A 22,780-nucleotide genomic window follows, 5' to 3' on the forward strand; every position below is an offset into this window, starting at 1 on the left:
TCTCTCTCTCTCTCTCTAATTACCTTACCCTAGTGGTAAAGTCGTCGTACAACGAGGCTTGGATCATGAGTTTTCTCACCTTTCTATTACTCTGATACATATCCTCTTAATTTACTATTAGATGCCACTATGGAATGCATGGCTTGAACCCATGACCCCTTGATCACCAGTGGGCAGCCTTCTCGATTCATCTCTCTCTCTCTCTCTATCCCTCATTTTGTTGGCTTTGTCTCACATTGTAGCATTAAGAATTGCCATTAGCTAGCCCACGTCTCATCGATTGCAATTTGGCCTTTCCATCAACTTTGAAAAACAAATCTATCTATCTCGATATGTCTCGCTTCAAGACACCCATGCCTAAGCTAAAATATATGTGTTGTCGTATTGATGCACACATCTACTCGCATGCATTAGGGACGAATTGAAAATGCTTTATTAGTGATCAAGATTCTCACTAGCAATGACATACCATCACGGTCTCTTATAAGCTTCAATTGGAATAAGGTTTTGTACCATTGGGGTTCTCATTACCGATGATGTCCATCAAATGTCTGTAATTAGATTCAATCATAATAATCTTTTGTGCATAGATATGGGGATTGCATATCTATTTATTAAACCAACGCTTGAAATGTTTTTGATGGAACCAATAGGTGATAATTATGTTAAGAATCAGATCTGATTATGTGCAACGAAAGAGATGTGTGTGTGTGTGTGTGGAAAGAGGAGAGGAGGGAAACACAAGATAAATGGGGAATGATTAACAAGAGCATAGCTAAAGACTTTTCTCTATATTAATAAGCATCAAAATACAATGATACCCACGATGTGGTATATATACATCTCATCTGCAAGGGTGCACATGTTTGAGGATAATATAGGTACAAGGATGTAAGTCCTATATTCAATGAACTTGGTAGTGCAGGATCTAGAATGTATCCACTCAAGTACAAAATCCTATTTAAGGCTTTAAGGTCAACACTTATAACTAGATTCTAATTATGTAACTACTAAGTTACATGGTTGACTAAATAGCTAAACCTAGTTGAGCTTGATATTTCAACAAATTATTTATGGAGGATCCTCTCCTACATTTATCACAACTTTCGTGAGAAGGATATCGTTTATATTTTTGCCCTCTTTCTTTGTTGATATTAGCTTTTACATACTCTTTGAGAAATCTTATTGCATGTTCTCTTTGTATGAAATCAAAGACTTCCTAAACTCTTGTTGGAGGTGAAGGTCGAAGCTTAAATTTGTGTGCAATTGTGTTGGTAGTAAACATCAACTTCATGTGTAATCCATGAGAGGAAATGCCTTAAATGTAAGGTCATAAATTGCGTTAATAAGGAGGATATTGGAGAACCTTACCCTCGAGGAACCAACCATGATGATAGATTCCATTTGCCTGGAGAGGGAATAAGGGGCTGATTTGGAATCCTACTCAACAAAATATGCAATAGTAGATTTTGAGATGCATGATTGAACCAAATTTTAGAACAAGAGAGAAGCACTAAATTCAAAACTTGTGTGCAAAACATTTACTTAGAAGTTTTAAGTAAATAAGAATGGGACTATGGAGTCATTGGTTTGATTCCTCCGTGAATGAATGGATTTGTGCATATCTTAGCCATAGCCCCTTCTTAAAACCCTCAATAGTGGAATCATCGGTCGGATGGAATTCTCTTTGTTAAACTTGGAACAATATAGTGGAACATATAACCATACTTTGGCCCTCAACATAGTTTAGAGTGAACTATAGAAAACTGCAATAAGCATGTGTTGGAAATGTTTGTGACCATCTTGGATCTTTGAATTCGTTCAAACTTTGTCCATGAAACTGACATCTTATAATCACCAAATTTATGTCAAATATATGAGGTTGACCTTTGGTTCACCAATTATACTCGATCTTTATATCTATCGATACATGCACCTTTTTTATTAAAATCACAATGTTAACAATATATTAGTAATCTTGTCATAGTTAGATATTAGTGGACCACATATAGTAACAACAAGTAGTAGTTGAAAAGTAACATGTTTCGCATACAACAAACTTTTGTTAATCATAAATGCCAATTTGGGACAAATATTCATGTTACTTGTTAAAGGAAATCATGAAGTTAGTAATATTTTAATAGTCTTGTTATAGGTAGACGTTGATATACCACATATAGTAAAGGCAATCACTAGTTGAAAACATATATGTTTTGCCTGCAATCAATTATTGTTATTCATAATTGCTAACTTGGGACAAACATTTGTATTATGTGAGTAACGATTAGACAAACGATTCTTATGTCAAAGGAGTATAAATGTTTTGAAATGTGGTGGCCTTAACCATTAAGAGTTACATTAATAGTTTAAGTTCGTTTTTTGTTTTCTTAATTTATCATGTATATATTAGATTTAAGTTCATATATGATGTCTCGGTGCGCACACATGTCAAGCTATGTACAATTTGTTACGGACCTGAATCATGATGAATGTGTTGAGAAACTATAACGAGATATCTACCACTTTTTTAAGACAAACGTAATGGTTTCCATTTTGGCGTTCAACAACATTGTTGTGAGGCCTCCTTCAACAACAAAATGATAGTTGGCAATACACAAGATCAATCTCATATCACCATATAGTGTACTCATTTGTAGCACGTAAGTTTCAATTGACCTTGCAATACCATATTATAGAAGAACTCGTATATTGGTTATATTGCAACTAAAAATATGACAATGAAATTGGTGTGGTTCATGAAAAATTGTACAAGCTTGAAAAGAAAAAAATTTCAATGTATTCGCCAACTAATAACACATTATGGATCATTGGATCATGCACATTAAGAATGGGAAGATGTGTTAGGCAAGCTTTTATAGAACATACTATGGGAAAGGTGAAATGGTGGGATGGAGGAAATGAACATGTTTTGGTAAGATAGATGAAACTAGCAAGCAATTGTTTGTATCAGAGCTCAAAGCTAAAGATTAGTAGTAAATTGTAATGTTATGGAATCAAGGAACAAGTGGGGAGGGAGATATTGTAGTACAAACTTCAACTTCAGGAATTGGGGGGCCAGAAGGTGGTTTTACAGAGTAGTACGCGAAGCGGACACGGGCTGCAAGGCAAGGGGGTTGATGCCATGCGTCAATAAGAAGTCGTGACTGTTCCGAGTGAGGTGATGGAGTTGCCTATGTGCATGTGACACAGAACTCGCGTGGTTTCATTGGCAGGGCACAAGCGTTTGTTTATGTGGGGCCCTGCCCATCCCGACATATTCTTTCGTCGTTCAAGGAAACGAAAGAGAAAGGAAGAGAGGCCAAAAACCGTCCCATCCCATCCTATCTCATCCATCAAGTCAAAACCATACACCAACGAAGCTGTTTATGGAGAAGTTATGGCGGAAGAGGTTGGTCTAAAGAGAAAAGCTCAAGATATGAGTGTTATAACTGAACATGGAAAACACTTTCTAGCCTTAGGAAGCACGCATGGATTTGTGATATATAATGGCTTGACACAATGGCCTGGATCATATGCTTTGACATGTTAGAACCCAAAAGGGGGTGCAAGCACAGTCGATTATCTAATGGGACCTCCATCTCTTATACCTGAAATAAAAGTGTTCACTATATCGGGAAGACCTATTGGCTTGGCAGCTAATCATGCATATCTACACTTTGAGGTAACAAAGGATGTATATGCTAAGGAGAGCGGGCTGGCTAAGTATCTATTCACTCGCGAGACAATTGATGTCTATAGTTGTGGTGTATACAATGGCATGCTAGATTTGGATCCTTTCTCACCCCTTGAAGAACTTACCCAAGGTTTATCCAAATCATTTCATAAAGCAACCACAAATGCCTTCCCTCACACAACGACCAATCCCCCCAAACTCGGTAGAGTAATACAAAATAGTTGGTATGATGAGGAATGTCGTGATATAAGGAGATGCTTGCAGCGTCATGTAACTCGGGGCATTTATACACACAACCAAGCAAGAGCAACCTTCCAATGCCTCGTAAGGAAGAAGAAGAGATTGTATTTGGCTAAATTTGAAGATCATTTGTATCGCTTGTTTCTCGGACGAGAGAGTAAAAGAGCATGGAAAATGTTTAATGAGAGGCAACCCACCACACAATTGACCTCACCTCAGGTGTGGCATGAATATGCAAAGGTCCTATATGATATTCCCGGGCAACCTCCTCTTCCCCACCCGAATGCCTCATGCCCACATGAATCAACCTTCGTTACACCACAAAATGTAAGAAATGCCATTGATCGGCTACAATCTGGGAAGGCCCAAGATCACGATTGATTGGTGGGTGAACACTTTATCTATGCCCATGACACCTTGCTCCCATTGCTAGCACACATCTTTAATAGAGCCATGTGTGAAGGTTTTCCTACTAGATGGATTCAGCATACCATTGTGCCAATCCTCAAGAGTGGAGACCCCATGATGCCAAGCAACTATAGGACAATCATGATTGGCCATTACTTGGCTAAACTATATGGCTCGATTCTAGAATCAGAATTGAGTATATGGGCAAAGCAAAATGGTTGTCGTTCAATTGGACAAGCAAGATTTCAGAAGGGGTTCACAACTTTGGATCACATATTCACCCTCCGAGCCCTTATTGAGGAGGGCAGAGCCCACAATAAGAGGAATTATTGCTGCTTTGTGGATTTCCAAAAAGCCTTTGACACTGTGCCATGTGCTCGGCTTATGTAGTGGCTAGAAGCCCTTGGTGTTCCTATAGATATGCAATGGGGAATCTATGCACTCTATGAATCTGTGTCAGGAAAAGTTCGGTCTCCTAAGGGCTTGTCAGAGGCAGTGGCTAGCACAATTGGCGTGAAGCAAGGATGCCCACTATCCCCCACACTCTTCGGTCTCTATATAGATGAGGTATCACAATACATAAAGAGATTTGGTGGTTCCGGAGCACACATAACAGGTATAGCTATACAAATATTACTATATGCTGATGATATTGTGCTGATTTTTGACTCTCCGGAGGGACTACAAAGACATCTAAATGCCTTAAAACTATTTTGTACGGACAAAGGTTTGTCAATCAACATGAATAAAACTAAAGTGATGGTGTTTAACACCACCCAAGCATGGGTAACAATATCAGAACCATAATTCTTCTTGGGAGAGGAAAAGGTGGAATACACACGCTCCTACACATACCTAGGAGTAACATTTACAAGACATAGGTTCTCCTTACAGGAGGCCGCTTGTGCCCAACTTTCTCGTGGATATGCAGCCCTTGGTGCTCTCGAGAGACAATGTGCACATTTGCAGTTCCAAGAGCCATGGACTAAGCTATAGTTATTTGATACACTTGTCACACCAACTCTTCTCTATGGAGTAGAGACATGGGGACCGAGTCTTAACAAGGCAAATCATTGGAAAGATTTAGAGAGACCTTTAGTGTCAATGATTGCTTACATGGTAAGGAGCAAAGCATCACTGCCCCACAATATAATCCGGGCAGAGATGGGAGCAACACCTATAATAACCGAGGCATTGTTCCAATCAGTGACATTTATCCAACGTCTTTGGGAGCTCCCTAAATGAAGGTACCCAAGGTTGGCACTTATGTCATCAAGACAACTGGCTGAAAATGGAGACACTCATTGTTGGTATGCTGAAATGCAGTAATGGTTCCAGTCACATGGTATGAATATAAATGCATTGCCCCCATTCCAATATAGCTTGGATTGTCCCCATCTCAATACGACCAATGTGGAAAAGAATAGAGTGATCCAAACTAATATTATTAACTTGGAAAACAAGATAACATGGATCAACCCCAAGATACCACTTGGTACAAAGATGGCCCACTATAAGACACACTTATTACATACATCGGAGGATGGATTTGTCATCAGGCCACCTTATATGGACATACATCTATCCTATGCGCTGCGTAGTGTGATAGGGTAGCTGCGAACTTCATCACATCAACTACAAATTGAGGTAGGTAGATATACACGACTACCTCTAGAAGAGAGAATTTGCCAATTGTGTCATCAAGGAGTGGAATTTGAAGAACGCAATGTTTGTCATTGTAGTGTCTTTTATGAAATCAGAGGGAGATACCATTGCCTCTTTAAACAAGGCTTTGACCCACTACGCAAGGTAATGGAATATGAGGACCAACGATGCCTAGGACTTTTCTTGCTAGAGCTCAAGAGACATCGGGAAAAGTTGTTGAAGAATACAGCCACACAAGCTCATCCACAAAGAACAATCACAACTTTCTTTAGCCCCATCACTCCTAATGCTAGAAGTCAACCCTAGGATACAAAAACGGGATCCAGACCAGGATATAACTAAGGGGTTACAATTGATCGGGCAATGGCAATTTGCCGTGCACGTAGGCCCCGACCCCATGGACCACGACCTCGACACCCTTGTCATCGACAGATAAAAGCCATTATCTCCCGCCATTGTAGGTGCTTCCCTCACTTCAGAGACATTTCCATTTTGGATTGACCTATGCTAGAGATCTTTCGAAGACAAAAGCTACAATATACCTAACTTGAGAAACTCACATGTGCCAAAAACCAGATTCCCTCTTTTCTTTTCTTTTCATTCTATTTACTTTTATATTTACTGTGTAATATTTACTTTATTTTGATTTGTTCTCAAAGACGAGACAACACTTAAGATGTAATCTCTTATTTGGTCTTATAGGCCATTTTGGCCTCTTAAAAGACGTTAATATATCTTTCTTTCTTTCTTTCTTCTCTTTTATTATTATTACTTTTATCGCAACTAGCTTGCCCTAGGAGTAAGTTGTTATACTACTAGCACCATGTCTTGGGTTCGAAACCCAAATTTCTCACTGCTCTATTACCCCATATATACATATATATATATATATATATATATATATTATATCTTATGATTTACTAGACGCCACTGGAGAATGTAGGGGTTGAACCCATAACCTCTTGGTCTCCATTATCTCTCTCTCTCTCTCAAAAGAGCCCGTGTGTGTGTTTTTCTGTACAGGTTCTGATCAATAATTCTGCCCCTGCTTCGGAAGCAAGCACTTCCAAGCAGAGAGGATTCTTTCTTTTTGTTCCGTTTTTTGCTTGAATACCTGAAAGATTTCAGCGGGGGTCGAAAAACCGGAAGAGGCAGCAGCAGAAGAAGAAGAAGACGACGCAGACGAAGAGCTGCCCTGTCTGTCTCTCACCACCGTCCCACCCGCATCCATGGACACCTCCAAACCTAAAATTGGTAACATCATCAATCTCTTTTTGTCTATCATTGCTGTTTTTTGTTTCTATTCTCTACTTCCCACTAAGCTCAGCTCCTTTGTTTCTGCTTGAACTTCTCCAGGAGGTGAACTGCCGTTTAGGCTAGCTCTCACTGGCTATGCTGGCCATTTACGCATCGAGCCATTGCCCCCAGTCATGACAGAGACTCCGCTTAGCTCTATCCCAGACCTCATTTTGGTAAGTGGTATTTTCTCACGCCCGTAAAAATCTACCTTTTAGAACACAGGCTTCACGTGCTTAGCGTTCATGTTGATTTTCCCATATAAAAGTCTACATTCACACATAGCTTCATTTGCTAGATTTTCTCATTTAAACACTTCATGCAAGAATACCTGCTGCTGTCGGATAGATTAATTAAAGTTAAAGATTAGATTACAAAACTAATTTCCATAATGCAATACACATTTAACCACGCATGGTATACAATGAATATCCTTAAACTTATAATATGATCAATCAAAAATTACAAATAACATGTACAACCTGTAACAACACCGTCATATGTTTAGCATTCATTTAGTGTCTCATACTGAAGTCTACATTCAGACATAGCTTCATCTTTTTATGATTTAAAATTATGTTTACTTTTAATGTGACATTCTCCAGCCTCCAGCTCTTCCTAAAGAAAAACCAGAAATGATTCGCAAGCGCATCGAAGATAAGTATTTGCTCCCTGCCCTTGATCATGAAGAGGACAGTGTAGACAAATGTGGGAAGTCATGGGATTTCGAATGGCTAGGAGAAGGTCTCTCTTTTCTGGAGCCTAGTTTCCCTCGAGCTTTGGTCATGCCTGTTTGGGAGCCACCATTTCGACGGGCAAGAAAGCAGCATGAAAATGATATGGATTGGGTTCCTGGTTTTGAAGAAGTAGGATTTTCCGCATTCACTTTCTTCCATTTTATGTGGACTTCTGAGTAGAAATTATAAAAAGAATCAAATGCTTTCTGAGGCCTCCATGATACAAAGAAAAATAATCCATTCAATTCTATATTACCACACTTCATGCCTTAATTGCTTTTCCACGTTACAGTCAACCATGTTGGCTCCATGGTGTAGCACTATGCTTCATGTATGGTAACTTGTTTTGCTAAGTTTCATTCATAAATCAGCTTGTGTTTGAAGGTCGAACTTACCCAACATGGGGAGGCACGTAATTCATCGTCAGTGTTAAGGAAGCCAGGTCCTCCAGAAGATTTTGTAAAAGGAAGCACAGGCAATCATCCATTTTTACCAGGAGGGTTTGATCTTTCACATACACTGGACAAGAGTAACAAAGAACGTAAAGCGGAAACTGATGGACTACAAACTCTATTGGAAGGAGGGCAGCTCTTCACAGTGCCACCAGGATTTTCACGAGGCATAACCTTCGATACTTGTGAGGTATGAACTTAGGAGGTCGCATAACTACAAATTTAAACTCCAAATCACTATCAGAAAAGAATTCGCTGACCAGCAAAAAGAATGAATGAACGATGATACAGCCTTTCTCAGCTCGTAGACAGGTTCAGGCAGATGAAGGAATTCAAGTGACCAAGCAAAGTAGCAAAGTAAGCGGCATGCAGTTGTGGTATTTGCCGCATGTAAATTCATTTCAAGTGCTCTTAATTGGAATGTCCTGTGTACTCCAGGATCTGCATAAAGTAAACTTAAAGGACATCTTCAAGCGAGCATGGGAAGAAGAACAAAGTGGAGAAGTTGATGGAGGTTGGTTAAATCTAGCGTTTCTGATATTATTCTGAAATGCAAGGTCATTGGTTGTAATCCAAGTTCATCTTTTGTAGTCCGGTCCTGGGATGACTGGATAGGGTATGCATGGTGGCAGAAATTACAAATCAAATTTTTTATATCAGTGTCAGTTTTAATGGCTTTCAACTCTTGCATATTGCAGGTGCTAAGTTACTCCCTGCAGAGAAGGACTTGATTGATGAAAGCCAAGAAAAAGATAATAGTATAAAAGAAGAGCAAGAGGAAGAGACAATCATTCTCGAGGATATTCTTGCACATGTCAAGAAAGAAACAGTAGTGACTAAGAAGACTGAAGAAAACAAGGAACATGATCAGGTACTCTTTTCAGTTTTTGACGCACTTGAACTTTATAGATATATCCAGCAAAAAATATTGTATAGAGCATTAGCTGTTTCTTTTTACCCAGTGAAGAAGAGTCATATATCCTGGATATGGGACGATGAGCATGCAGTTATAGTTAATTCACAAGATTGCACTGGATCCCATGTCCAGGATTTAAAGCAATCGAAGTATCACCAAAATCTGTTTAGATATTGCTTTTGCATGTGTCATAGTCAATCCCCAATCATGTAAGGAATCTGCCATTGCAGTGAAAGTTCCTTAACAGCCACCTTATACCAATATCTCATGAATAAATAAATGTACGATTTGCATCTTAAGATCTTTATTGCCGTATTTTATGCTCTTTAATCTTTATGTTTGCGAGTTTTGTAGAAATGGGTCGTGAAGGGAGGTTGTGAAGGTCTTTTGGAACGCTTCTCTGATTTTGTTCCAGATATGGCATTATCTTTTCCATTTGAACTTGATGGTTTTCAGAAAGAGGTAACAGAACTCTGTCATGATGGCTTTGTAGATAGCGAGAATAGCATGGAAAATTTCTATTCATGGAGCATGTTGGGCATCTTCTTTAGTTCTGACACTGTTATCTATTCAGGCTATATACCACCTTGAAAACAATGAGTCTGTATTTGTTGCTGCACATACCTCAGCTGGAAAGACTGTAGTCGCAGAATATGCATTTGCTTTGTCAATGAAAGTAGGTGAATTTGAAATTAATAATTATTTTTCTAGGATTAAGAAAAGGGTATTGTGACATTTTTCTAAGTTATAATCTTTTTGTGACTTTTATATAGCACTGCACCAGAGCTGTGTACACATCCCCCATTAAAACTATCAGCAATCAGAAATATCGAGACTTCTCAGACAGGTTTGATGTTGGAATAATAACTGGTGATATAAGCTTAAGGCCAGAAGCATCTTGCCTGATTATGACAACAGAGATTTTGCGGTCCATGCTATACAAAGGAGCAGACATCATACGGGATATTGAATGGGTAAATACAATGAACTTTCCTCCATTTCTATCTCTCTGCAATGTTTGTTAGTAAAATTCTCGAACATCAATACTCACTATTCGATTCCACACATATAATGTGAAAATGTTTCACTTTTGTTTCCATAGGTCATATTTGACCTCTGTAGAGGATAATAAAATATATCTATCCATCTGCAACAATATCCCTTTTATACAGTTTTAGTACATTGCATGAGGAGGATAGTGGAGAAATTTGAGAAGGCATGGAAGATCGGCAAAGACATTTGGGAATCACTTTTACAATGTAAGCGGGCCCCCATGGAGTCTGCTCAGAAAATTAATGACTTAATTTCTCAAGTCTAATTTCAATTCTTTGGATCTTTTGAAGTAGGATGCCTTTGGGAAAATTATGGTTCCAAAGATTGAGTGGAATAGTTAAGGTAGGTTATTTTAGGCTTCCTTGGAAAAATTATGCTGCATGTAGTTCAGGAGGAGACGATGAAGCATGTAAGAAAAGGGATGCTGAGATGGCTCATAATTATCAATCTTAACTTTTCTCCATTTGTATTATGAATCAGATCATAATACTTCATGTCATGTGGCTCTAGTCTATGTGATGCATACTGCAGAGAGATCTCAATGTCAGAAAGAAATAAGAGAAAATGTAGATGAATCTATTATTTTATCACAACCGAGGAAAACTGAAAAGAGATCAGCTGATGCAGAGAAGGAAATTAGGGAGGGACCCTCTCAACAGTTAACTCATGTCATGTCTTTCTCACAAGCCCAACTATGGCCTGTGTTTCAGTTTTTCTGAGGGACATCTAACAATATTACCAATACAGCCATAAATAGACCAGAAATTTGAAATTCCATAGTTCTTCTGCATACCAATCGTAAACTCTTTTGTTGGTCTTTGTTATAATTCTTATATATTGCCATACTATCAAACACATTTAATGTGGCGTATGCATTTATTATCTTTTCATTTATAGTAATATAGATTCTTCATTGAAAAAAAACCAAATACCAGCAACTTGAAACTCTAGTTTTTTGGCTATTTGATTTGAGGTCATCATAAGCAAATCAGCAGCTCATATTTTGGAACATTTCATTTCATATGGTATAGTTTCTCTTGAGAGAAACAATCCCACTAGAGGAAATCAAATCATCGTGTAGATTATGAAGGGAGAGCTTTGGAATAGTTCAGTTGAAGGCTCCAGCCTTGCATGTTCAGATTGAAACAAGATAGGTTTTTGATACGATAAGATGTGCAGGTAAAGGTGGGTCTAAATCTTATTAGACAAAGTCAGATTTTTTAGGCAGGTAATTGGCAAGCAGAAAAACTATGTTTCTGATAGAACCATATATATACTGGCAATGTGAAACTCTAGTTTTATGGATCTTTGGTTTGGGGTTGCCAATAAATAGATGACTATCTTCAATTTTTGCAACATGATACATTTCGTATCATAGAGGATACCTCCTCTTGACAGGAATGATTATAAGCAGAGTAAGCCAAATCATCCTTTAGTTCTATTAAGGAACTGTTGAGATTAAATCTATAGCTTATGAAGGGAATGCCTAGACTAATACAGCTGTAGATTGTCACCTTTGTTGGGCAACCATCGTCACTTTTTGTAGCATAATAAATTCTGTATGATGGAAGATAACTCCTGTTGAGAGGAGTGATTGTATGTAGCGGAAGACAAAATCGTCCTATAGTTCTACCAAGGAAGTAGGGAATGCCTAGACTAGTACAGCTGTAGACTGTAGCCTTTGTTGGATGACTATCTTCACTTTTTGTAGAATGATATTTTTCATATCATAGAGGATACCTTCTCTTGAGAGGAAGGGTAGTATGTGGAGGAACAGAAATCTCCGTATTGTTCTATCAAGGGAGTGCGTAGATGAACTCTATAGCTTATAAAGAGAATGTCTAGACTAGTACAGCTGTAGTGTAGTCTCTGTTGGTTGACTATCTTCACTTTTTGTAACATTATACATTTCGTATCATAGATGATACCTCTTGAGAGGAATGATCATATATCAAGGACTTCGAGTCATCCTATAGTTCTATCAATGTAATGTCTAGATTAAATCTATAGCTTATGAAGGGAATGCCTAGACTAGTGCAACTTTGTTAGTAATGTTGACACATGATTGCTTTTTGATCAGTGATGTATTCTGATCATTTATATCTGCCAATTATTCAACATTACTATACCATGCTATAGCCTTTGCTGGTCATAGAATGTTTTAACATATGAATTGATTTTATGTACTCATATCTGTCAATGGTTTGATAAGGTTGTGTCTTCCCTGCTCTATATATTTTCCCAGTATTTTGAAATATTGTTTGAAATATTGAAACATAATTTTTTTGCCATGACAGGTTATTTTTGATGAGGTGCATTATGTAAATGATGTAGAAAGAGGGGTTGTTTGGGAAGAAGTTATTATCATGCTTCCAAATCATGTGAATATGGTTTTTTTGTCAGCAACAGTAAGTATGTCTTCTTGCATTGAATTCAACTATCTTTCAAGCTGTTTATTTTCAGGAGTCTTGATAAATGCATTTCTTCTTTATTACCACTTGGTCTCTCTCACCTTGAAGAAAGAGCAGAACTAATTTGTTCAACTGTTTACAAGTCTCACATTTATGTATGAGTGCATCTTTTCTAGTGTTCATATAATCTATGGCCCTAGTAGTTTCCCAAACTCAATGTTCCAGTTCTTTAGTTTGTTTTATTTTTGTCTATCTCATACCATGAAGATGGGCATCTATTTTATTACTTTCTGCATTTTTGATGCACTGAATCCATTTTTGGTTGTTATATGGTTTCACAGGTACCAAACATATACGACTTTGCAGACTGGATTGGCCGTACAAAACAAAAGAAAATTTTTGTGACTAAGTAACTACACTTCCTATTTATTCGTTGGGTTATGTTGAACACATAATACTTATATTTTTCTTCTACTAAAACAACGTGAACATAATAACCATCATGTAGTTTTTTTAAGATTCCTGTTAGTGTTTATGATTAAGATATAATTTTTTTGAGTTTGAATATAGAGAGTATCTGTTTGGTTCTTTCTAATGATCGTCAATCCACTTATGCCTTTCCTCAAGGATGCACAAGTAACATGGGTTAGAGCACCTGGTTTTTCTAGTTGGCTCCTCACTGTTATGCGCAAAGACGTTTTGCAATGAATGTACCCAAGACCTGGCAACCTATTCCTGGGATCACACAAGTCCCAACTTTGCTCCCTTGAATTCATCCACTGGTACTCTACATCCTGAGGGCTTCCATGGTACCACACCCTTAATATAATTCTAAACATACTGTGAAAATTAGTCTCTCTACCCAATTGCACCTGCCTCCAGGTGTCAATTATTTCATAGTTACAGTTATGTAATGAAATCGAGCATATAAGTAGCTAATTTTATGATAATTTGTCCAATATTATCGAAATTCTTTTGCTTCTTGAGAGGAGTATATGCAAGACAGAATTGAGAGAAATGCCCAAGAAATGAATTAGGCCAAGACCAAATTTGAGAAACTAGAGAAATTGGCCTTTCCTTAACAGCCCTAGACCAGTCACCAAGAGGTGGAAGATCTTTGCATTGTCCTCCAACTTCCATACTGAAGAGTTCTACCATGAAATCTGTTGTCCAAGGAGTGAGTAGGTTAGCAAAATGCAAGAAACTGTAGAAATTAGCTGGCAATTATCTAAAAACAGCCCTAGACCACTCGCCAACAATCAGCAGATCATTGCATTGTCCACCAACTGCCATAGTCAAGAATTCAACATTGAAATCCTCAAAACTCAGCTTTCCATAGCCAAAAAATGTGGCAGACAGATTAGAGAGAATGGCAATCAAATCCTTCCAATTCTTCGGGTAAGTTGAGAAGCACTTGGAGTTGGAGAGGAAAAATGATGCACTAGGTAAATAAGCACTTGTTGATGGAACATAATTATTCTTTCCATACTGACTTTTGCAAACTTATTTATTCAGTTTTGATGTAGGAAGGCTGGAATTCTCTCTTTTTCTGAACATACTTGGATCCCTTAAAAAGGTTTGTCTGATATGTGTATTTTCTCTTATCCAGAACGCACCGGAGACCAGTACCTCTAGAGCACTGTCTCTATTACTCAGGCGAATTGTACAAGATTTGTGATGAAAACAGATTTTTACCTCAGGGAGTGAAGGAAGCAAGAGATGCATTTAATACAAAAAATGCTCCAAAAGTAGGACCCGCCGCAGGTCCTGGCGGACAAGGAGGCCGTGGTAAAGTAACAGGAGGACAAAAAAGCTCTGGGCAGTCGGGGGCTGGTTTCATCCCCCCAAGGAGTGGCAATGGAGGATGGAAGTCTGAAACATCTCAATGGTATTCTCTAGTCAAGTACCTGTCAAAAAGAGGTCTTTTACCTGTAAGTTCATGCAAGACATTGCAGATAATGGGTGTACCTGTGTATTTTTTGTTCATCCATTTCTTAATTATCGTTCTTCAAGGTTCATGGTTTTGTTGTCCTTTTAGCAAGTAATAGGATAAGTGTAACGGAGCCAGGGTAATGACATTGATTCACTTCTTTCACGTATGGTATGGTGTAAACCCAGCAATTATGATTTACACAATGTCTTTCTTCCATTAACTTCAATCTCTCATGTTTTTTCCAAAGGTTTTCATCATTATATAGAGATGGAAAAGCTTGATGTGTTTCTCTCTTTGAGAGTTTGATGTTTCAGTGTATTGAGTTGACTTACAAGAATATAATATCTCATTTTTGGCATGCACCTTGGAATATTTTTCCTTTCCAAAACCAGTAGGAATGTATCATTCTTATTAATAAATATGGCTTAGCTTATACTATGTGCCTTGCTTTACACTTTTGTACCTTCAACAGTCATGTATGCTTATGAAAGCTTCAAAATTTTAAGCAATTTTTTTTGTTTGGAGCTGTTTTATCTATTTTCAGCTCAAAAGCATTCTGAACTCTTTTTAGGTTGTGGTGTTTTGTTTTTCCAGAAAGCGTTGCGACAAGTCAGCAGACAGTTTGACTGCTGCTGATCTGACAAGTGCGTCAGAGAAGAGCGAGATCCGAGTTTTTTGTGACAAGGGATTTTCAAGACTTAAAGGATCTGATCGGAGATTACCACAGGTACTGACATTGGAATGCACATGAATATGTCTAGTATTATGCATTGTCATTCTTAGATAGCATTGTCTTAAGGTCATGTTCATGGAAATTCAAGTGATATCTTTCTTCTCATTATTCTTCAAGAGCACATGAATGTTATGCTATTTTAACTCATAAATATGAATATGCTCCTTGCATAAGAACGGGTTTTTCAAGGTCTGGTTGCATAGTGCGTTATGATCTGATATCTCTTCATGTGACATGAATAGCATAATATGCATTATTAGATGTGAAGAGCTTATCTTTGTGTGGCTTATTGAAGGTCGTGAGAGTAGAGGACCTACTACGCAGAGGAATTGGAGTGCATCATGCAGGTCTTCTCCCAATTGTAAAGGAAGTGGTGGAAATGCTATTTTGTCGTGGTGTGATAAAGGTAGGTGCTTCTTTGATGGGGATATATCTTTTATAAAGATGCATATGTATGTGTGAGGATGCAAAGGGCAAGATAGTCCATGCACTTATTTGAGAACCAAACCACCCAAAATCAAATAGTAAGAAATTTAAATAGTGTTCATCAACAAGATTTATTATGAGTGATGCGCTTCAGAATGATAAGGCAAGAAGTTGCAAGTTCTATTCTTCACCACACCTTCAAGAAAATCTCAGAAAAACAAAATGAAAAGAAAGAATTTTATAAGAGGAATATAGAAAAACATATGACATCCAAAATTTGACTCTCCCAACCTTTGATAGGAAAGAAATGTCGATTTCATTCTCTGTCTCCAAAGATCAGTTTTTTGCATGAAAATACTTGTTGGAACCGTTTGGAGATGAAGAGCATGGTGCTGACGAGAATATTCTCCACCAATCATGCTTGATGTCGTATGACACCTGTGACAGAAACAGACAGCTCTTACTTCGTCGCCACATTGCAGCCTCGTCTGACCTCCTAAAAAAACATGTGATGGCTTGTATCCCCTCCCCCCCCCGGCCCTGCCCCCCATTTAGAACGTAGCCCCTCCTTCCATAGCATTGCTCATCCTTGAAAATATTATGCAACAAGAGTTAAAAAAGTGTCCTCCACTCTTGTTGCTTTTTTTAATCTTTTCTTGTCGTTGCTTATTTTCTTTGCACCAGTCATGGCATTTTTTTTCATGTCTATTTCTATTCCTCTTTTAGATGGGCCTTATCTTCTCTATAAAAATTTATCCCCAAATTATAGTTATGGCCTAAGCCATATCCAAGCTCAACTCTCGTAGAATTTGATTCTTAAATTGCTTTATGCACCATTCTCCAATTTCTGTGCCATTAGGGCATTCAGTTTGTCATTTGGATGTCTTCATCTTACTTTGAAAAAAAATGCTGGTAGAAAAATTAGCTTTCTCCTTACGACTGGCAGGAACAATAATGACCTCCACATTAGCTGAGTGTAAGTGGAGATATAAATGTAATGCACATCTATTACCCACATAAGCCTGTGGAAATGATTTGTCTCATCATCCCACTAGACACTCCTTGAGAATGAGAATGGTTGTTGTCTAGCAATCATGGCACTTTCCAAGTTTCGAATGGGACAAGCATATTCCATATCTGTAGAATGAAAGGAACACATGACAGATAACTAAAGGTTCGAGGCCCCCATCTCGGGGTTTTTTGTGTAAAGGATTAGCTCATCTACTTGTGATACATGTGATGCTTGTTAGGTATTGTCTATGTCAGTTCATTGCACACTTTTGGATTTGATTTTCAGCTTTTTATTATAGGTATTGTTTTCAACAGAGACCTTTGCCATGGGCGTCAATGCACCAGCGCGAACGGTGAGCTTTCTTTTTTTATCAAAAATGGTGGAGATGATTTCCCCCCTTTTTCTTCTCTATTATTGATTTTTTGTTTGATTCGCATAATATATGATTTGCTAATATTTCACTCATAAATTTGAATTGTGAATAATGAAGGAATGATATAAACAAGATTGGATGTTCAGAAGACATCCACAAGCAATCTTCTACTTTATGTAGAAAATGAATTTCTCCAATACCTTATACATAGGCCAGAAACACGCCAATGTTTTCACTGTCAAATTTTTTGATGTGACTTGGCATTATGGAATGTATATTTTGTGTTTGCAACAAATAATTTTTTAGTAACATAATTTGCTAGTGTTTCTCAATTTGACACTGATTTAAAGGGTATGGCACATTCCTTTGTCAACCTGTCTTTTTGGTAGAGATCTTAATGTAAATCCTCAATTTGATTTCTTCTCACTGTTCAAATTCTGCAGGTTGCTTTTCATAGTTTCAGAAAGCATGATGGAAAAACATTCAGGCAGCTTCTCCCAGGTGAATATACACAAATGGCTGGTCGAGCAGGGCGTAGAGGTCTTGATAAGGTTTGGTTCTTTTGTAAGGATGCATGCTTCAGCTACATGCTAACTAGGGTAATTTCTTAATCTGAATGTCTGGCATGAAGGTGGGGACTGTTGTCATCATGTGCTGGGATGATATACCTCAAGAAGGAGATCTTCAACGGCTGCTTACTGGGACACCAACAGAGTTGGAGTCACAATTCCGATTGACTTACAATATGATACTCAATCTTCTTCGTGTAGAAGATTTAAAGGTGATTCTCATCATTCTGAGATTGCATGAAATAAGGCACTATATTTTGAACAAGATTGTTGGAGTGAGATCCTCATTATTTTGAAAGTGTTAAAATGATCAATAGCAACATAGTGGAGTCAATGGATTGACTTAGTACAAAAACCTGGTTGATCTCTCCATAAGCACAGGTGCATTGGACACGTTACTCTGTGACGAGTCAGATGACCATCAACACGGTTTGCGTTCAATAAAGAATCTGACATCACCTGGTAGTGTATTCAGAACAGCTGCTGTCCTCATATGCTTGGTGGTGGACATCAATTTAGATGTTGGCTATTGTCTGACAGCAGTTGATTCATATCTGGATGAGTGAGTGGATCTTCTTGGGTGGGAGATGAAAGGAGACATGGTTTCCTTGCATGTTGGAGGTACTGAGAATGCTATTTAGTTCAAAGAAGTATTCTGTTTCATGCTGAATAATAAGACCAGGCCTCATTTGCCCCCTTGTCTTATGGTCCTCAAGACTTGGCAGTGACCTGATTCATTTCAATGCTAATTCGAGTTTTCAAACTTCCATTCATAGTCACAAACTTTTGACAATGGAAAACACCATTCCACTTTCGGAGAGAGTCCAATCAATCACTTTGCTCTAGTGACCCTGAATTCAAAAGGATTTTCATCAGTTATTTCATTCTCTAGGCCGTTGGGGTGCATGGGGATATCCTCTCATGGAAACTTCCTCAACATGTTGATTTTTCTACAGCTCAATACTTGTAGGCATAGCATGCATTGCAGTCTATTTATTGAAGGGCACACCCTCTGTTTCACAAGTTTTTATTATTCTAGTTCGTTTCACGATCATAGCAATAATCTCGTTTTTCAACTTGTTATAATGAACAGGTTGAAGATATGCTGAAGAGAAGCTTTGCAGAATTTCATGCTCAACGGTCTCTTCCTGCTCAAAAGCAGGAACTACAACGGAAAGAGGGTGCACTATCAGACTTGAAGTCAACAATAAAGTGAAGCGTTAACACTATATAGGATCTGTTGTATAGGTCTTATTTTCAATTATGAACAGATTGATGACTAACGAATTTGTCTATGCTGAATGACAGCTGCATACTTGGAGAACCAACTATTGAAGAATATTATGAGAATGCACTGCAGGCTGAGGTACTTGGTGCTGAAATACATAATGTTGTGATGCAATCCAAGGCTGCACAGCAGCTACTTACTCCTGGGAGAGTGGTGGTTGTCTACAACCCTCTTGTATGATTCTAAACCATTGAAACATTATGTATTAATTAATGCTCAAATTAAGGCTCTAATTTGTTTCCTCTTAAAATCCTTGTAGACTCCAGTGCCTACTCTAGGTGTCGTCTTAAAGGGTCCCACTGCTGCAGTAAAAAATTGGATCGTTCTGGCAATAAATCGAGGCCCTGATCTCTTTCAACCAACTACCAGAAAAAACCCTGAAAATGAAGTGGTTGGACAGCCAGCTGAAGGAGGTTATTTTATGACCCGTAAAAGCAGTAGGGGTCTAGAAGATGAGTACTCAGTTGCTGGACGAGGTTCCAGAAAAGGCACTGGGATTATTAAAGTTTCATTTCCCTATTACGGAACATCAGGAGGAACTGGATATGTTGCAATGGAGGTAGATGCAAATGGCTTTGTGAATATATGCAAGTTGAAAATGCAGGTTGATACAGTTCGTCTTCTTGAGGATGTAAGCGCTGCAGCTTATTCACTGACTGTACAACAGCTACTGCAACTAGAAAAGGATTATCCAGATCAAGACCCTCCTTCTGTTGATCCAAAAGGTGTAAAATAAGATTGTTTCAAAATTCATCAAGCTTTTGTTGATGAACACCCTTTAAACCCATCAAATTTTATATGTTTAGATCTCAAGCTCACAGATAGGCACATGGTTGAGGTTTACCTTGCCCGTCAACACCTTCTAGATAAAATGGCAAGAAATCAGTGTCATCGTTGCATTAAGCTAAAGGAGCACTATGGCATGGTTAAAGCGCAATTTGATTTGAAGGAGAAACTGAACCAAATAAAATATAACCTTTCTGATGCTGCATTAGGAAAAATGCCTGATTTTCGGCAAAGAGTAAGTAAGTGGTGACATTTCTAAAATGTTGGCATGTTCAACAGTATGAATCACATTCCTTTCCTTTTCTTTGGACAGATTGAAGTGCTGCAGAAAGTAGGTTGTATTGATGCAGAACTATCAGTTCAACTTAAAGGAAGGGTTGCATGTGAAATTAATAGTGGAGATGAGCTCATAGCAACTGAGTGTCTGTTTGAGAATCAACTTGTTGATCTAGATGCAGCAGAAGCTGTAGCTTTATTATCTGCTCTTGTATTTCAGCAGAATGATGTCAGTGAGCCTGTATTGACACCTCACCTTCAGGGCGCAAAAGAAAGGTAGATATTCTGTTTAATATATTCTCTTACATTTGTTGCTTGATCAATTCATTTGCACAATAATCCTTTTTAAAGCTATCGAAAATTTATAACTAGTTTGGCAAATATTCTTTGTTTTTTTTTCTGCAAGTCTAGGATGATCAAGACAGCTGTTCGACTTGGTGAAACCCAAGCAGGATACAATTTACCAATTGATCCAGAGGAGTATGCTCGTGGTGCGCTTAAGTTTGGGCTGGTTGAGGTAGTATATGAATGGGCGAAGGTATGTGAAGCATTTTCTTATGATACTGCATTTAGTAATGTCATATCTTCTATTCAAACTAAATACAACTCAGCAATGACTGAGCAATTATTTCAAGATGTTCATAATGCCCTCCATTATCCTCAAGCTCCCTTGACAAAAAAATTCTGAATAATATTATGAGTAAGAAATACACTTCTTAAGCAGGGAAGACGCTGCTATCACAGTATTATGTGAAATGTATTCATAATTTGTTTCACAAAGAAATACAATATATTATTTCAGTGTTAAGCAGGATTTATTTTGGTTCATAAATTGTCAATGCCATATCCTTGTGTCTGTATTCTGCCCTCATATATTCAGCACAAATTCACTTAACAGGATAAAGCAACGTGTACTGTTCCACTTGATGGTCACCTCATTTCTGCTGCATATGTATCTCATAAAACCATGTTTAATTTTGTAGGGCACTCCGTTTGCAGAGATTTGTGAGCTGACTGATGTTCAGGAAGGTACTATTGTTAGAACAATCGTGAGGCTTGATGAAACATGTCGAGAATTCAGAAATGCTGCACGCATTATAGGCGATTCTTTGTTATACCAGAAAATGGCTGATGCATCGGAAGCTATTAAAAGAGACATTGTCTTTGCAGCCAGCCTATATGTAGCTGGTGTGCCCACTTAAAGTCTTCTGTAAGACTCTCATGTGTCTAATCTGGTCCATTTCAATTGAATCAAAGCTTTAATTCTCTCTAGTGTGCACGTCTTCTGTAAGACTCCTATGTGTCTAATCTGGTCCATTCCAATTGAATGAAAGCTTTAATTCTCTTTAGTGTGCACCGTTTATTCTCTCCGACATGTTTTACATAAAATTAGAACCAGTGATATCTCTATTCAAAACTTGTCATACATGTTGTCACAATTAGGAAGTCATGTTGTCATAATTGGGTAGCCAATCATTTGTATAGTTCTCAAAATTGGCACCACTCACTCCGTCACTCTAAAGCAATGACTACAAAAAAATTATTTTACTTGGATGGTTTACAATCTTCAGTATCTGCAATAACATAAACCTATTGGACATACCAATTGTCAATATGACCAGATCATGCAGGGCATCTTTGAGCACAAGCGCTATTGATAGAATAAATTCATTAGTATATTTCAATGACGGATGAATTTATATGAGTACGACTTATTTGGAATCCAAATCAAATTTAATAGAAGAGGCATATGTTAAGCCATTTCCAACTATTAGGATAACCTATTTCAAACCTATTAGAGAAATTGTTATTGAGTAGCTGGAGTTGTATAAGAGAATGATGTACACATATGGCTTACATCACATGCGTATTCAAACAAATCAGACTTGCACCAAGATTTAAATAGATTTCTCATGTATGAGTGATGTTTTGCAACAAAAATGTCATGGGATCTACTCTATATCAAGTTAGAATATAGAACTCATATCATATGCTTTCTTTGAGCGATGTTTTATGACAAAAATGTCATGGGATCCATATATGATAACTCTATGTCAAGTTAGATTATAGAATTCATCGCACATGCTTACTTTGAGCAATGTTTTGTGACAAAAATGCCATAGAATCTACAGTATGATAACTCTATCTAAAGTTAGAATATAGAATTCATAGCACATGCTTCCTTTGAGTGACGTTTTGTGACAAAAATGTCATAGAATCCACAGTATGATAACTCTATCTCAAGTTAGAATATGGAATTCATAGCACATGCTTCCAAGTGATTGTGTCACCTGATGTTTTGGCAGATATGTCCCAGTGACTGTCAAGTTTACACCTTGATAATGCAGAAAACTAGATGAAGGTTCAGTTTACAGACTAATGCATAATTCATTGCAAATTCTAAATTTAATATAAGTTGAAACATGAAGCTATTCCTTATTTAAGTTTACTGAAATGAAGAGTACCCCTATAGATCATCTGCACTAAAGACTGCAATGCAATAAAGAATCAA

The 22,780-nt window shown here is 37.8% G+C and overlaps 1 protein-coding gene and 1 long non-coding RNA gene across 3 annotated transcripts; one reads left to right on the top strand and one right to left on the bottom strand.

The window, feature by feature from the left end:
* The first annotated feature begins 7,124 nt into the window (after positions 1–7,124).
* On the top strand, positions 7,125–21,536 carry LOC147856399 (RNA helicase, ATP-dependent, SK12/DOB1 protein). 2 transcript variants are annotated; one of them, XM_087329165.1, is made up of 25 exons: positions 7,125–7,261; positions 7,364–7,479; positions 7,909–8,169; positions 8,425–8,682; positions 8,784–8,849; positions 8,931–9,006; positions 9,191–9,363; positions 9,763–9,870; positions 9,983–10,084; positions 10,182–10,382; positions 12,759–12,869; positions 13,214–13,281; positions 14,482–14,803; positions 15,377–15,532; positions 15,834–15,944; positions 17,275–17,328; positions 17,793–17,900; positions 17,981–18,130; positions 19,012–19,130; positions 19,227–19,380; positions 19,466–19,931; positions 20,013–20,227; positions 20,306–20,544; positions 20,680–20,806; positions 21,252–21,536. In XM_087329165.1, exons 1-25 carry the CDS (start codon positions 7,237–7,239, stop codon positions 21,468–21,470), a joined length of 4,005 nt encoding a protein of 1,334 aa, XP_087185291.1. In that variant the 5' UTR covers positions 7,125–7,236; the 3' UTR covers positions 21,471–21,536. The 2 variants fall into 2 exon arrangements, with proteins under 2 accessions (XP_087185291.1, XP_087185292.1); XM_087329166.1 differs by lacking the exon at positions 7,909–8,169.
* Positions 21,002–21,654, bottom strand: LOC147856400 (uncharacterized). The gene is made up of 2 exons (XR_015530676.1): positions 21,563–21,654; positions 21,002–21,484 (listed from the first exon to the last, which is right to left on the bottom strand). It is a non-coding gene; the product is annotated as an uncharacterized LOC147856400 (long non-coding RNA).
* Positions 21,655–22,780: the final 1,126 nt, after the last annotated feature.

The sequence above is a fragment of the Azolla caroliniana genome, unplaced genomic scaffold (genome assembly GCF_043228905.1).
Source record: "Azolla caroliniana isolate FFs.n. ecotype wild unplaced genomic scaffold, voAzoCaro1.0.p SCAF_13, whole genome shotgun sequence".
NCBI classification, from domain to species: Eukaryota; Viridiplantae; Streptophyta; class Polypodiopsida; order Salviniales; family Salviniaceae; genus Azolla; species Azolla caroliniana.

Excerpts from the sequence above, each read along its gene's own strand:
- LOC147856399 (XM_087329165.1), top strand. The coding sequence starts at position 7,237 with ATGGACACCTCCAAACCTAAAATTG. Across the intron at positions 7,480-7,908 it reads CTATCCCAGACCTCATTTTG|CCTCCAGCTCTTCCTAAAGA; the intron begins GTAAGTGGTATT and ends GACATTCTCCAG. Across the intron at positions 19,131-19,226 it reads GACTTGAAGTCAACAATAAA|CTGCATACTTGGAGAACCAA; the intron begins GTGAAGCGTTAA and ends GCTGAATGACAG.